Source organism: Amblyomma mixtum, chromosome 3 (genome assembly GCF_055824585.1).
Source record: "Amblyomma mixtum isolate Tamu chromosome 3, ASM5582458v1, whole genome shotgun sequence".
In the NCBI taxonomy this organism is placed as follows: domain Eukaryota; kingdom Metazoa; phylum Arthropoda; class Arachnida; order Ixodida; family Ixodidae; genus Amblyomma; species Amblyomma mixtum.
Window position 1 is genome coordinate 205,045,185 of NC_143014.1, and position 14,541 is coordinate 205,059,725.

General features: G+C 43.9%; 2 protein-coding genes across 5 annotated transcripts in view; one reads left to right on the plus strand and one right to left on the minus strand.

Moving 5' to 3' along the window:
• On the plus strand, positions 1-8,107 carry LOC149353383 (nuclear envelope phosphatase-regulatory subunit 1-like). Of its 2 annotated transcripts, none has more exons than XM_089582520.1 (6): positions 1-370; positions 467-538; positions 663-736; positions 1,364-1,473; positions 1,967-2,021; positions 3,450-7,724. In XM_089582520.1, exons 1-6 carry the CDS (start codon positions 343-345, stop codon positions 3,531-3,533), a joined length of 423 nt encoding a protein of 140 aa, XP_089438646.1. In that variant the 5' UTR covers positions 1-342; the 3' UTR covers positions 3,534-7,724. The 2 variants fall into 2 exon arrangements, with proteins under 2 accessions (XP_089438646.1, XP_089438647.1); XM_089582521.1 differs by lacking the exon at positions 3,450-7,724 and adding an exon at positions 7,741-8,107 and having other exon boundaries at positions 55-370.
• The window catches only part of LOC149353384 (mediator of RNA polymerase II transcription subunit 10-like), a 26,138-nt gene continuing 13,940 nt past the window's right edge, over positions 2,344-14,541 (minus strand). The window contains exons 5-6 of one of the 3 annotated variants that reach the window (XR_016290967.1): positions 5,381-5,806; positions 2,712-5,158 (exon numbers count right to left, since the gene is read on the minus strand). The gene's annotated coding sequence lies outside the window, so the exon portion shown is untranslated. Of the gene's footprint in view, positions 5,807-14,541 lie in introns of all 3 variants that reach the window. The other 2 variants (XM_089582523.1, XM_089582524.1) reach the window with 2 other exon arrangements.

Genomic DNA, 14,541 nt, shown 5'->3' on the forward strand with positions numbered 1-14,541 from the left:
GAGCCGGATAGAGCGGCGAAGCGTTTCATTTTCATTAAAAATAAAATATTCAGTGACAAACATTAGTGTTTGTTAGGAGTTTTTATCTCAAAACAATTTAAAAAGTATAACACTGAAGCAAACATTTTTTTTTACAATCTTTTGTAAGTATCCGTCATTTTGGTCGGACCTCCTTCCGTCGCCTCCGTTAAGTCTGCGTTGCTGCACGGTCGCATATCCCTACGGCGGCTTTGCTGTAGTTAGTATTTGTGGAGACGTGAACATGTGCGTTCAGCCTTACGTGGCTTCGTTTTTCTGAAAAAGTTACCAAGACCTTGTACCGCACGCACAAACGCCACCAAGATGTCACTTGAGCAAACAGCCTGTGAAGGTGAAGAGCTTGTAAACTTTACCGTTCATGAACATGTGCGAGCGCTGTGGAGCGCATTGGACTGTTGTTATTCTTCTTTTTCTTCTCTGTGCCCAGATCTCAAAGCTTTCGAAAGGCGACTAACGGAGGTGATCGGCTACTTGAACCCGCAGACGAAGCGCTGGAGAAGTAATTTCTCGCCGTTTCATCTTGGCTGCGTTTAAAACCTTGTGTATTTTCGGTTTACGCTGTCATTCATTGGATTAGTAGGATTTCTTGCATTTTGATCAATTTCGCTTTTTTTTTCTTTCAGTCATTCTTTTCATAAGCTCGATCTGCACGGCGATAGGTGCTTGGCAGTGGTTGATGGACCCCGTCACATCGCAGGTATTCACTCGCTGCATTTCTAGTTTCGAGCGTTCAGTTTTCGTTTCAGTGTTGTTTTTTTCGCTGTTTAGCTGCGCTTTCAAATCTTGCGTATAGTTAGGAGATGATAGCTCTCCGCGTTATTGCCATGTGTGCAGATCTACATTTAGTGCGCTCGTGAACGAGTTGCGAAGTGCTCAGCCTCTCTGAAATGTGCCACTTTGCTCACCCTTTGGAGTCGGCTTTTCTTGTTGAGCGGTTACGCAGCGTGCGCAGCTGCACACCTCTGCAGCCTGATTTATTTATTTTAACGCATGACGCAGATATTTGCACCCCCTTCCCCATTTGTTCACCATGTATGTTAATAAATTGTACTGTCAGTGCAGTGCGAGTATCAGGCAGAACGAATAGTGCGCACTGGGCAGCAAGCCAGCGAAGTGGCATGTGTTAAGGCTTGCAGTAATAAAAATTACAGCATCATGGTTTTGCCTTCACCATTTTATGTGCAGCAGACATGGTGCAACTGTGTTTGGCTTAACTGTGCATTTGTCAATACAAGAAGGTTGTCAAAGCCTAGACACTCAACTTTTACAGTACAAAAGAGCTGACGAACAACTTGTGTTGTGACAGTTACTGCGTGCTTTACAGGCAACCTTTGTGCAGTCGTTGATGAATCACATGTTCTTCACCATCAGCAGCATCATCTTAGTCATCCTGTTTTTGATGGGCATTCACAAGAGAGTGGTCACGCCTTCCATGTATCCTTTTTGCTCTCAAATTTTGTTTTTATTCATATGGACAGCCATATGGACTTTTGTGCAACATTCCCTATCGTTATGTAAAGTGCAGTAATCTGAACTATTTTAGTTTTTCATTGCACCTGGTATAATCCGTGAAATTTGGACCCATACTGCAAGAAAGTTTCTTTAAACACATTTAATTCTTTTATTCCTACCTCCATCAACTTTTGCTAGAGAGAACAGTAAGAAGGCAAGGCAGTGAACAAATTTGTTTTGAGTAGCCTACAGTATTTAACCTTTGGAACAGTTCAAAACTTGTCACAGACATTGAGAAAGTTCGCTTTCAGTATTGAGGTAATTGAAAAAGTGAGCTGGCTGACAGGTGACATTCATGGTGTTCAGGATCATTAGAACTTTGAAATAAAGCTTTGAACTACTTTGAAATAACGAAAGAAAGAAAGAAAAAGAACTTGTAGTGTTAAATTCCTTAACTCGTATGCACCACCTCCAGCATTGTTTCAAGGGTCCGAAATGTCCTATCAGACTTCAACATGTCCTGTGATGATGTAAGTAACATACACAATGTCAGTTTACCTTGGCAGACACTCTTATCTCCTGCTGCTAGTATCAGAATAGGGGAAACAGATGCTCATTACTGCAGTTCGTTCTGCCAGATGCAGCCTGTATGAGATGCATTTGTTTTCTACCCAGAAAAGTGCTTGTTGAAACATGTTTTTGAATTGAAATCTAAGTACTCTTCATCTTGAATAACCATGGAAAATATATTTGGGGACTTCCTGCAGCAGTGGAAATGTTTGAGTTTTGTTAACTCACGTTATCAGTGGTCACTGTTTTTCACCACTACTTGTTGCTGGAGACAAGGAAAAAAAAAAAGGGGCTTGTTATGACATACATGACAGAAGCCAACAGGCACTGAAACCAAGGAGCATAGGGGATATTTTTATGTTTGTGTTCTTTTATTTGTGGTTTTCCTCAATGGGAGATTAATAGGGTAATTATTTTAAGGATAATTGAATAGAAAACAGAACAAAAAACAACCACATGCTGCCGGTGGGATCTGAACCCACAACCTGCTAATGTAAAAAGTTGCTTTGTTCAGCATTTCTCATTTATCTTTCAGTTGGACCTTTATTTGTGCTATGAATTCCATGTATTCACTTTTCTGTGCATGTTCATGGTCAAATCTTTTTTCAATTGGTACTAAAACTGAATTACAGGGGTTGTCTTCTGGTTAGTATTGGGTGTAGTGTGCAAGCTTGCTAAAATTCAGAAAACACTCTATTATACCTCATATATGCTTTATTTCCACAGGTGTCTGCACTTGTTTAAGTGCAGGGTAAACGTAGAGCCTTCACTTTCATTTCAGCGTGCTGATAAATTCTGTGACTTTGAATATCCAGTGGTGGGAATGCTGTGCCAATTGGGCCAAAAAATTAAATCTGCTACGAGCTGTCACACATGGGTCTTTTTCAATGAACTTCTGCCAGTGCTGTGTTAATAAGGTTTCAGTAGCCACCACCTGTACCAGTGGGGGCTACTTCCTCGTGAACGGGCATGGCTCAATGGTTTCAGTCAGTCAGTGGCAAAAATGGGCCCGACAGAATCCATTCTCGGGGGACAGCTGTGAGTGCACCCAAAAGGGTCATAATGTGATGGTTTTCTTGCTCGCCCTGACATTATAGCTGCATGCCACTCCCACCATGCCTTTGAAGCCTGCCAAATTTCAGCTGCTGCCTCCCGTCGCTGCTCATTTGTCTTACATTATGATTTTTTCTGCAGCTTTTCATTCCATATGTTGTGCCTGTTCCCCAAAGTTCAAGCTTCCACTAGCCACTCTTATGAGCCACTCTCGAATTCTGCTGCCTTCCGACATTAGAGGTCGGAGAATTTTGGCATAGTGCTAAGAGTTCCAGCAATCCGTTTTTTTAGCGTAGCATGATGTATTACTGCAGTTTTTTTTATCTCCCCCGCAGGGGCATCTGCAGCGTGCAGATGTTGGTGGGTTGCAACGCCACGGGTTCCTGAACATCCGCAGGGACATCCCCGCAGGGGGATGATGGTGAACAGTGCGCCACCACGGACCCGAGCACTCGCGCTTAGCCGTGTGTGGCTCAGCCGTGTCTAGGGAAAAGGGGATCCTGGTGGTTGAACTGATGCCGAGCGCTTGGACCTTTAACCCTTTCAGGCGCTTTGTACACAATTGTGTAAGCGGCAAACTTACAGCTTTTTCTGAGAAACTGGAACACTTAACAGTGATTTCATTATTTCAGTCAAATTGAGCACCCTTCTTGTTGCAAATAAGTTGCTTTTCTGAGCCATGTAGCGAATGCAGTAAGTAATATTTCACATAAGAGTGAGCTAGGTAGCACTTTGTCCGCCGTTTTTGTCTAGACAGATTTTGCCGCGAGTGAAAACATCAATTGTTATTGCTCAGTTTCGGGCGTAATGTGGATCTTCGAAACACAAAGTGATTCCACGATCCCTAGGATGTTTACCTGACACACGAGAACATTTAGATGTTGTTATTTCTAACAAATCTGACACTTTGTATGGAATTCTCCACATTGTTGTAAAAACTTACCTGCTGGTCTTCCGCGTTCGAAAACTAAGAAATTCCCTCTCTTGAGACCTGAATATACTACTTAGGTGAAAAAATAATAGATTTCAGTCAAAACAAAAAATGGCGCCTAAAAGGGTTAAGGCCCCTCGGCGGAGGCCACACACCACTTTGGCCCCAGCTTCCCGTAGACACCACCTCCAGCCTGACCCAACTGGGGAAAATCGGCAGTCGCCTTTTCCTACCCTCCCCTCTATCTTGCACTTTCCTATCTCTTTCTTACAACTCTTCTGTCTCCACCTCTCTTCTCGGTTTTTTCACTTTTCATAGGCGGCTAGGGTTAACCTTGTGTGGCCAACCACCCTGAGTTGCGCCATATTTGGTTATAGTTGGGGTGTACAGCTGGCGTGGGCAGGGCTTGCCCCGTTCCCTGGTTGGGCTCCTTGGTGGGTGGCTGGCACTATGGCAGACAAGAGCATATATTTCATGGCTCCGCGTCTCCCACAAAATAGTCACCCTCAAAAAAAAGTGCGGACTGATGTAACAGCAGAATTCCTGAAAAAAACAAAAGAACTTTTCCCTCCGTACCATGTCATACACAGTGAAGATGCAGAGCAACCAGCCGAGAAAATGACTCTGTTCACTGTTTCTAAATCTCTTACTGATGCCCTGGGCCTTGGCTACAAGGTGGTGAAGCTAGCCAGTGGCGACCTACTTCTTCAAATCATAGACAAAGTACAATACTCAAAACTCTCAACCATAATTTCCTTTCGAGGCATTCCTGTATCTGTAACTACTCATTAGTCACTAAACACAGTGAAAGGCGTAATATCTGAACACGATTTCCTGAATCTTTCTGAAGAGGAGATGCTAGAGGGCCTGAAAGACCAGAACGTCACCAATGTCCATCGTATCAAAATTTGAACATACGATAAGGAAATACCGGCTAAACAAAAAGACGATGCTTCAAGTGTCAAAGATTTAGCCATGCTCTCGGAGCTGTCGCGGCCACCTAACATGTGCCAAATGTTCATGAAATGATCATGAATCTGAGAACAGCAATGCTGCACCGCTGTGCGCAAAATGCGAAGGGGATCGTCCCATCCACTCGAGGTCATTTTCGGCCTGGAAGAGAAGAAAAATAATAACGATAAAGACAAAGGAAAACATAACATCAAGAAGCACGAAAGTGACTCCCCTCAACTTTCCAGTTCACAGCAACACAGCCGAGCTAAGCCACAGCCGAGCTGTGTTGCAAATCCAGGTTGGTCTGGTTCTCTAGCTATGTTGTTTTTGCATTAAAGACGAGGCGAGTGCAACGACGAGGCAAGCGGTGTGACGTCATACCAAGCGGCGGCGGTGGCTCCGAGGCGAGGCGCTCGGTGTGACGTCATGCCAGATGGTGCGGCGGTTGCTAGGCAACGGCTCAAGGTTGGTCTCTGTGCCCCCTCAGAGCACCGCCACAGCGAAATCACAAGTTCGTGGCCAGTGTAGCTTTCACTGCAAAAAAATTTCGCCGGTGTGGTGCGCAGGTCGAAGCCACACTGTGCTCCGACCACTGCCCAGGCAAAGACTGAGGCAGGCCAACCCTCGGCAGATGCAGCAAAGGCACCTCTGAAAAAGGGCCCACCGGCTCCTCAGTCGGCCGCCCGCAAGGCTTCCCCCTGTCGGGAGAGGCCTACAAACCATACACCTGCGGGGTCTCCGTGGGCCTCTAGTGATGCGATGGACACAACACAGAACTCGCCCCCACTGCAGCGGCAGCACAGCTCCCTTGAGCGAAAAAGAAAAGAGAAGATCCCAATAATGGCACCCTCAAAACCGGTATCTTAAGTTTTAAACTAAACTCCCGGAAATCATCCAACATGGCATTATTTATACTGTGGAACTGCCGAGGACTAATAACTAGTGACATAAAAGAGCTTTTAAATACACTGTCCCCAGTGGCTTTTTGCTTACTGGCAGCCAACACAGGTCCTAAACAAAAAACATTTCAAACAAGTATAATGTCTTTCGCTGTGACCAAGAGCAAGCGAGTAAACTGTCTAGAGGTGTTGCTATTGTCACCCAGACATGTTGCAACCCGCGAAATCAAACAACGCCAATTACGAAGCTGTTGCAGTCATTGTCCTTCATTATAAAACAATCACAATATGTACCATATATCTTGAGCCACACCTAACACTGTTGTAACACTTCATGATTTAGAAACCTTTTTAGAACAGCTACCAGAGCCGTACCTGGTAGTTGGGGATTTTAATGCCCACTTCGGTTTTTGGGGAAGTGCACACACTGATGCAAGAGGTCGTATTTTAGATTTTTTTCTAAGTAGTAACGTCTGCCTCCTAAATACCGGCAAAAACACATACTGTACTCTGGGCACGGGAAAAATGAGCTGCATAGATTTGTCTTTTAGTTCACCCTCTGTTTTTAGCGATTTTAAATGTGATGCCGTCGACAACCCATATGGCAGCCATCACCTCCCTGTAATAATCAGCTTAACATCTGCACCAGAAGTCATCCCAACTAAACCACAGCGTTACAAGCTACATTTAGCTGACTGGGCACTGTTTAGAGAAAAGGCCAGCATAGATAAAATAGCTGCGGATAATCTCAGCATAGACAAACTAAATGAATTGATCACCAACTGCATTCTAACCACTGCACACCTAGCAATTCCTCAGTCGTCTGGAGTGGTAAAACAAAATCACAAAATTTGGTATACACAAGAATGCAGAGACGAAAAAAAAAGCGTGGAGAATTTTCCGTAGATACCCAACCAAGAGAATTTGATAAACTTTATATAGCTCTGGTATTAGCCAGTTACAAAATTTCTTTCCTCACTCATCGCTAGGTAATCCAAGCCAATAATTTAGTCCCTCTACACCACCAATGATTTTAATATTTCTATAAAATTCAGCAAAAAGCTATTTCCCTATACCTTGAGCTGGGCGCATGATGGCCTTAGTGGCCTATGTGCCGTAAAACCCAACACAGCACACAGTTTTTTATCGGTGCATATGCCACCTTTTTGAGATAACACGGCACACACATTGTTAGTGCCTTTCAGAACTGGAATGAAAATTAGCTTTGGCTGAAACTAGCTTTTTTGTAAATTTGGCACACAACCAACTGCCCATGCACAGTGGCGGGCATATGCTTGCCTCTGTTGCAACACCGTGTGTGCACCCCCTGTTCGCAGTGAGGTGCCTCATGACCAGATGGTGCCTCACCGAAGCAGATCATGGTAGCTGATATGAAGTGGTAAAGCTGTATTCTGGACTTTGTTCACTGTGGCTCACACCTATATTTTCATTTTCAAGTCTCTCATTTCACCTCCATTGAAATTTGGCCACGGTGGCCTGGATCTGATCCCACAACCTCATGCTCACCACCAGAATGCCGTAGCCACTGTGCCACCATGGCTGGGACGGAGTGTTTAGGAATCTGGGCTCCTAGTTAGTAGGTACATTTACACAGAACAGTATGAATATGCATATTTACCCTGTTTCTTACCATTGGGCTTCTGCTACAGAGTGACCTTTGGTTGACTACAAAGCCTGCTCCAAAATGCTCTATCGTTCCCACCACTGAATATCTAATCTATGCACTCTTTTGAACCTGTCATAGCTGGAGGCCTCTGGAATTTCATTGTAGTGCTGAAGTTTGATGCACATCATGTGGCACCCCATGGTTCTTTTCATCAGGGTGGAAGACTGATCCTACGGCCAAGGCCAACAACGTCATGATGAAGGAGCGATTCTGTCCTGAATGGGGCAGATCTCAAGGCTGTGGTCATACTCAGGCCTTGAAAGCACTCTCCTTCTATATCCTTTTTAACTTCCTCCTCACATAAGGTCTCCACAAGGCTTTCATCCCACTTCAAGGATGTTCTGGCATACAGACATGGAGCAGTATGGCTACAGCAGCAGCATTGACTGTATAGACACTGCCAACTGTTGTGCTCATTCTTCGCAAGCAAACTGTTGTGTTACTGTTGTGAATAGGCAGGTGTTGACTGCGTGCTGTAGTCAAACATTTTTTTTTTTTTTGTCATCATGCTTCTCTTATGTGTTTTCTGTTTTCATTACCGTTTCGGTTTGACTTGTAGTCAGGTTGGTGTGCAAGAGGCTTCAAGTGTTGAGAGTAATATTTATTGAATTGAAATCTCATTGCAGTCATGCACATTTTTATTTTTGCAGTTTAGGCATGGTGTTTTATCAGTGGTACTGCCCTAAATGAGGGGTAGGCATATTTTTGTTGTGACACGGCTGTTGGAAAGGCTAAAAATTGATTTGGTACCCTTCTGATGTTAATTTTCTGTGAGCCGTGCTAGTCTCACAGTGGTGCAGAAACCTATGCACAGTGCAGAGAAGAATGAACTTGTCGTATTGACTAAACTGCATCCCTTTGGTTGCTAAACCGCCTAATTTCATTTGTATAAGAACATTTTTAAAGCTGTTTAGTAAACAGTTCTTAGTGATTAAGGCAAATTTTGCCTTAATCACTAAGAAGTCATGCTAATGGTATTCTCAAGCAGAAACCTAAATGAATTGTGCAGCAAAGATACTAAGCATTTGCAGAGAAGCCTGCATCAAGTTTGCTGTTACTGCACCACCCATTTTACATTTAGCTGTGGTCGGCAGTGCGATAAACTTAGCCAGACTAAGAAGTCATGCTAATGGTATCCTCAAGCAGAAACCTAAATGAATTGTGCAGCAAAGATACTAAGCATTTGCAGAGAAGCCTGCATCAAGTTTGCTGTTACTGCACCACCCATTTTACATTTAGCTGTGGTCGGCAGTGCGATAAACTTAGCCAGACTAAGAAGTCATGCTAATGGTATCCTCAAGCAGAAACCTAAATGAATTGTGCAGCAAAGATACTATAGCATTTTCAGAGAAGCCTGCATCAAGTTTGCTTTACTGCACCACCCATTTTACATTTAGCTGTGGTCCGCAGTGCGATAAACTTAGCCAGACTAAGAAGTCATGCTAATGGTATCCTCAAGCAGAAACCTAAATGAATTGTGCAGCAAGGATACTATAGCATTTTCAGAGAAGCCTGCATCAAGTTTGCTGTTACTGCACCACCCATTTTACATTTAGCTGTGGTCGGCACTGCGATAAACTTAGCCAGACTAAGAAGTCATGCTAATGGTATTATCAAGCAGAAACCTAAATGAATTGTCCAGCAAAGATATTATAGCATTTGCAGAGAAGCCTGCATCAAGTTTGCTGTTACTGTACCACCCATTTTACATTTAGCTGTGGTCAGCAGTGCAATAAACTTAGCCAGACTGTCTCATCTCCCGGAGTAGGTGCAAGCATGAGATGCAAGGACAGCCTAGTGTGTCTAGGTGCCATTTACACTGTCCCCTCCTCTCCTACCCCTTTCCAGTCTAGTACCAGGGCACAGAGAAGGAAAGTACAGGACAGGAAACTTAGCACCCAGCACTGATGTGCAAGCATGAGATGCAAGGACAGCCTAGTGTGTTTAGGTGCCATTTACACTGTCCCCTCCTCCCCTACCCCTTTCCAGTCTAGTACCAGGGCACAGAGAAGGAAAGTACAGGACAGGAAACTTAGCACCCAGCACTGATGTGCAAGCATGAGATGCAAGGACAGCCTAGTGTGTCTAGGTGCCATTTACACTGTCCCCTCCTCTCCTACCCCTTTCCAGTCTAGTACCAGGGCACAAAGAAGGAAAGTACAGGACAGGAAACTTAGCACCCAGCACTGATGTGCAAGCATGAGATGCAAGGACAGCCTAGTGTGTCTAGGTGCCATTTACACTGTCCCCTCCTCCCCTACCCCTTTCCAGTCTAGTACCAGGGAACAGAGAAGGAAAGTACAGGACAGGAAACTTAGCACCCAGCACTGATGTGCAAGCATGAGATGCAAGGACAGCCTAGTGTGTCTAGGTGCCATTTACACTGTCCCCTCCTCCCCTACCCCTTTCCAGTCTAGTACCAGGGAACAGAGAAGGAAAGTACAGGACAGGAAACTTAGCACCCAGCACTGATGTGCAAGCATGAGATGCAAGGACAGCCTAGTGTGTCTAGGTGCCATTTACACTGTCCCCTCCTCCCCTACCCCTTTCCAGTCTAGTACCAGGGAACAGAGAAGGAAAGTACAGGACAGGAAACTTAGCACCCAGCACTGAGGTGCAGGCATGAGATGCAAGGACAGCCTAGTGTGTTTAGGTGCCATTTACACTGCCCCTTCCTCTTCCCAGTCTAGTACCAGGGCACAGAGAAGGAAAGTACAGGACAGGAAACTTAGCGCCCTGTGCTGAGGTGCCAGCATGAGATGCAAGGACAGCCTAGTGTGTTTAGGTACCAGTTACACTGTCCCTTCCTCCCCTACCCCTTTCCAGTCTAGTACCAGGGCACAGAGAAGGAAAGTACAGGACAGGAAATTTAGCACCCAGCACTGAGGTGCAGGCATGAGATGCAAGGACAGCCTAGTGTGTTTAGGTACCAGTTACACTGTCCCCTCCTCCCCTACCTCTTCCCAGTCTAGTACCAGGGCACAGAGAAGGAAAGTACAGGACAGGAAACTTAGCACCCAGCACTGAGGTGCAGGCATGAGATGCAAGGACAGCCTAGTGTGTTTAGGTGCCATTTACACTGCCCCTTCCTCCGCTACCTCTTCCCAGTCTAGTACCAGGGCACAGAGAAGGAAAGTACAGGACAGGAAACTTAGCGCCCTGTGCTGAGGTGCCAGCATGAGATGCAAGGACAGCCTAGTGTGTTTAGGTACCAGTTACACTGTCCCTTCCTCCCCTACCCCTTCCCAGTCTAGTACCAGGGCACAGAGAAGGAACATACAGGACAGGAAACTTAGCGCCCTGTGCTGAGGTGCCAGCATGAGATGCAAGGACAGCCTAGTGTGTTCAGGTACCAGTTACACTGTCCCTTCCTCCCCTACCCCTTCCCAGTCTAGTACCAGGGCACAGAGAAGGAACATACAGGACTGGAAACTTTGCACCCTGTGCTGTCACAGATGGCACTGTGTCGCTCTCGTGCTGTTGACATCTCCTGGCCAGCAAGACAATTCTCACACACTTGTCACATGTTTTATGGCACTACTTTTTATTAGGCAATTAGCATGTTTAAACGTGTGCAAAGAGATTTTTAGATATGCCTAGTGGTGTGTTGTACTCACACCAGTGAACGGTTTGGTTTTCAGCCCTCTTATGTTCTTGCTGGATGCGCCAAGGTCTCGTGACGAATTCATGAAGTCCTGTTTTAGTGAGGCACATTAGGAGCATGCTATGACATGGACTGGTACTTTAATGGGAAGCAACACTGTCAGTGTATGACTTGCACACTATAAGAGTACCATATTCCTACTTCTTGAGTAAGTTGGCAAGAGGTTGCAATGGAAAGCACAGGAATTGTGCAGTAATGTGCTTTATGTTGTTTGTTTTTCATGTTTTAAAGAAACTGAATACCATTCAAAGGAATCGTGTGACAGACCCATTTCCACTGTCACATAGCAGCAAAGCGTTTATGTGATTGATTTATGTTGCATATTTTTTTAAGTTTTCTAAATCGTACTAGGAGGGCACCATAAATGTGGCTAACAATACGCATGCTCATGTGCCACTATGTGGGTATGAAGTTTCAGGATAAATTTGTATGTTTTGCTGTATATTTTGATGAAGATTTCAAAGTAGATTTTCATGTGTGTTCCTGATTAGTAAAGAATGGGAGGTAAAAGCATTCTATCACGCTGAAAACATTTTGTGTCATGTGTTTTTTTTTGTTTTTTTTTTGTCGGATAGGTTAATGTAATGTACGAGTGCGTTGGATGCATAAATATAGCTTGTGCACTGACCACCATGGGTATTTCCTTGCTGTTTCACACCGGAAAAGAAATACAGCTTGAATCAGCTGAATGGCTCATAGCTGTTGTGTAGTGTAATGTATAAATTAAAGCATTCATTACATGTGGCACTGGCTACCATTGGTGTGAGCTAATGATTGCAAAGGTACTGAACTAGAATTAACTGTTGACATAATATTAAACTTCATGAGTACCAGCATGCAAAGGTAGTTCCTGGGTGGTAGCCTGATAAACATGGTAATATCATTTCAAGCCCTGGTACTTTCTTTGCCACTTTGTATTCAATCACTGCAAGGCAACAACTCGAAGCACTATTTTTGTTATGACAGTATTAAAATGCTGCATCACATTATTCAAATGCCATGAAGCTTATGCAGCTGTATTTTTTTTTAATGGTAGCAGAACTCATGAAACAATTGTGCAGAGATGCAACATTTTTCAAAAGTCTTCACTCTCAGTGGCATAAATTGCTTTTGTCAGAATGCACAAATTTGTGTGGTTGTGTGCCAATAAACCATGAGAAAAAAAAAAAAAAGCAAGGTGTTCTCTGTTCAGTCTTATGTCCAGACCACAGAGTGCTCGTGTGTGTGTGTGTGTGTGTGTGTGGGAGGGGGGGTAATAAAGGGAAAATCCACTGACATCTGCATGACTGCATAGCAAAGCTGTGGCAGTATGAAGAAAAAGTGGGAAAAACACATAAAAAAAAAAGGTACAGATTGTGCACTGACGTGGTGTATACCATCAACTTGATGCAAGTGGGAAATTTGGGTACAATAATGGATAGATGAAAAAACTTTATTTAGCAAGAGAATTTGACTGACTCAAATTAACACTCCGGTCTGCCAAGAATTGCAACAGAACTGCGAGAGCCTAACATATGGTCTGGTCACTGCAGTATGACATCTTTTTGTTTCGAACACATTTAAGGCGCTGCGTATCCATTTTAGCTCTCTTCTCACTGGCCACGTAGTGAGCACTACGTATACTACTTGCCGCTTTTCTTCATTATACATAGCTACATTCAAAAGAGTTTTCCACAATGAACTGGAACCAGCAGCACGTAGAATTTCTGCACTTTCGGTTTCCTCGTGCAAAGCAACACACTGCCCTACCATGGCATCAGTCACTCTGGAAAGCTTGCTCTCTGGCCGCATCGATCTCATAGGCCATGCAGAAACTAACTAATACAGGCTAGTTGCTCTGTGGTTTGAGCTACGATGCCAAGGTCACAAAAAGCTGCTACTTTTTCTGAAAATCGCCTTGTGCTTATCCCACATTGGTGGTGCTGTCAAGGGGCAACCGAGTGAATAAAGGGTGGCATCAGTGAAAAGGAGGGGAAAAAAGTGCTTTTCACTGAAATGAACCAATCAGCTCATGTCAGCCCTCTTCTTAAAGGGTGCTTTGTTGAAAGCCTGAAGGTACTGGCAGTACAGTGAGTACTATAGTGTATGACACCCCTCCCTATATGCATGTGGAGTGTGTGTCATTTAGGGAATTTCCTGGATGTTTCTCAAATTGAAATTGTCTCTTGCTCTTGTGAAAGAATGTGCAATGCCATCGGATATCACCATTCTTGTAAACCAATAAAGCAGCACAAACATATGCAAGAAACTACCAAATGCAAGCACTCAAATCAGTCGGGCTCTATTGGTGCTGAAACAAAAACTGATGCCAAAATTGTTGCACTGATTCCCCTTGAAATGCGAGAGCACTTATAGGCCATTTACCACTGGGGCTTGCAGTACGGTGAAAGCAACACACAAGAGCTTAGCAGGTTTAGCAACTGGTCCCTTAAGGCAGAACATTGTGTTTGGGAAGATTTGAGGCGTCATTCCTCAGAAAGAGCTGTGCCAGTGGTCTGGGAATTTTAACTGATGTAGTTGGGTAACTTGAAGAGAGTAGCTTGCTAGACATTCCATTTGGTATCCTCTTCTGGCACAAATTAAGATGCGGTTGGGAAAATATTATCACATTTTCAGATTTCTGTTAGCAGCATGTGAAGATAGCAAAAAAAATAAATAAATAAACCTTCCCCACTGATTAATTATGCTAATTCTGTCATGTCCTCATGTCCTCGTATATCCATTTCATGACTGACTATCTTCAAGGTCTCAATTATACTTCTCATTCCTTTCACAATAAGTTATGTAAACAAAACTCATTTTAGGCACTTTACAGCATTTATACTTGAAAAAAAAAAAAAAAGGAAACGAAAACTGCAGCCATACCCATCCATTAAAACGAATTCCTGTATATGCTTCACTCGATATCTTTGTACACAAGGTTGTTCAGACCTCGGCGCATTTTTTTCGTCCACATACGAGAAATTGCGCCTTGTGTAGACGACATTTGATAGTATTCAGGTCGCGTCCATACATGACGCTGTGCCTAAAAGGGATATAAAGACTAACTTCCACGTGGTGGATTAGCTGAAGTAGTCGTCTATGATATGCAGCTCAGTCACACATGTAGGGCTGAGCATACCAACTGAACTGAAAATGCTGTTTTGTGAACAGCTTCTCAGAGCATAAATTATTTTTAATAGTTGCAAACTCTTTGAATGCGTTTGAAGTCGGGAGTTTGACATAAGCCCGTGTGGTCAGGATGGTACATGACAAAAAATAAATACTGTCATTTCATCTTTCTTACGGTCGA

Bases quoted from the DNA above. Each gene is read 5' to 3' on its own strand.
- LOC149353383 (XM_089582520.1), top strand. From the start codon at position 343: ATGTCACTTGAGCAAACAGCCTGTGAAG. The intron at 371-466 runs GTGAAGAGCTTG...CTCTGTGCCCAG, and splicing joins TGAGCAAACAGCCTGTGAAG to ATCTCAAAGCTTTCGAAAGG. The intron at 2,022-3,449 runs GTAAGTAACATA...TCTCCCCCGCAG, and splicing joins TCAACATGTCCTGTGATGAT to GGGCATCTGCAGCGTGCAGA.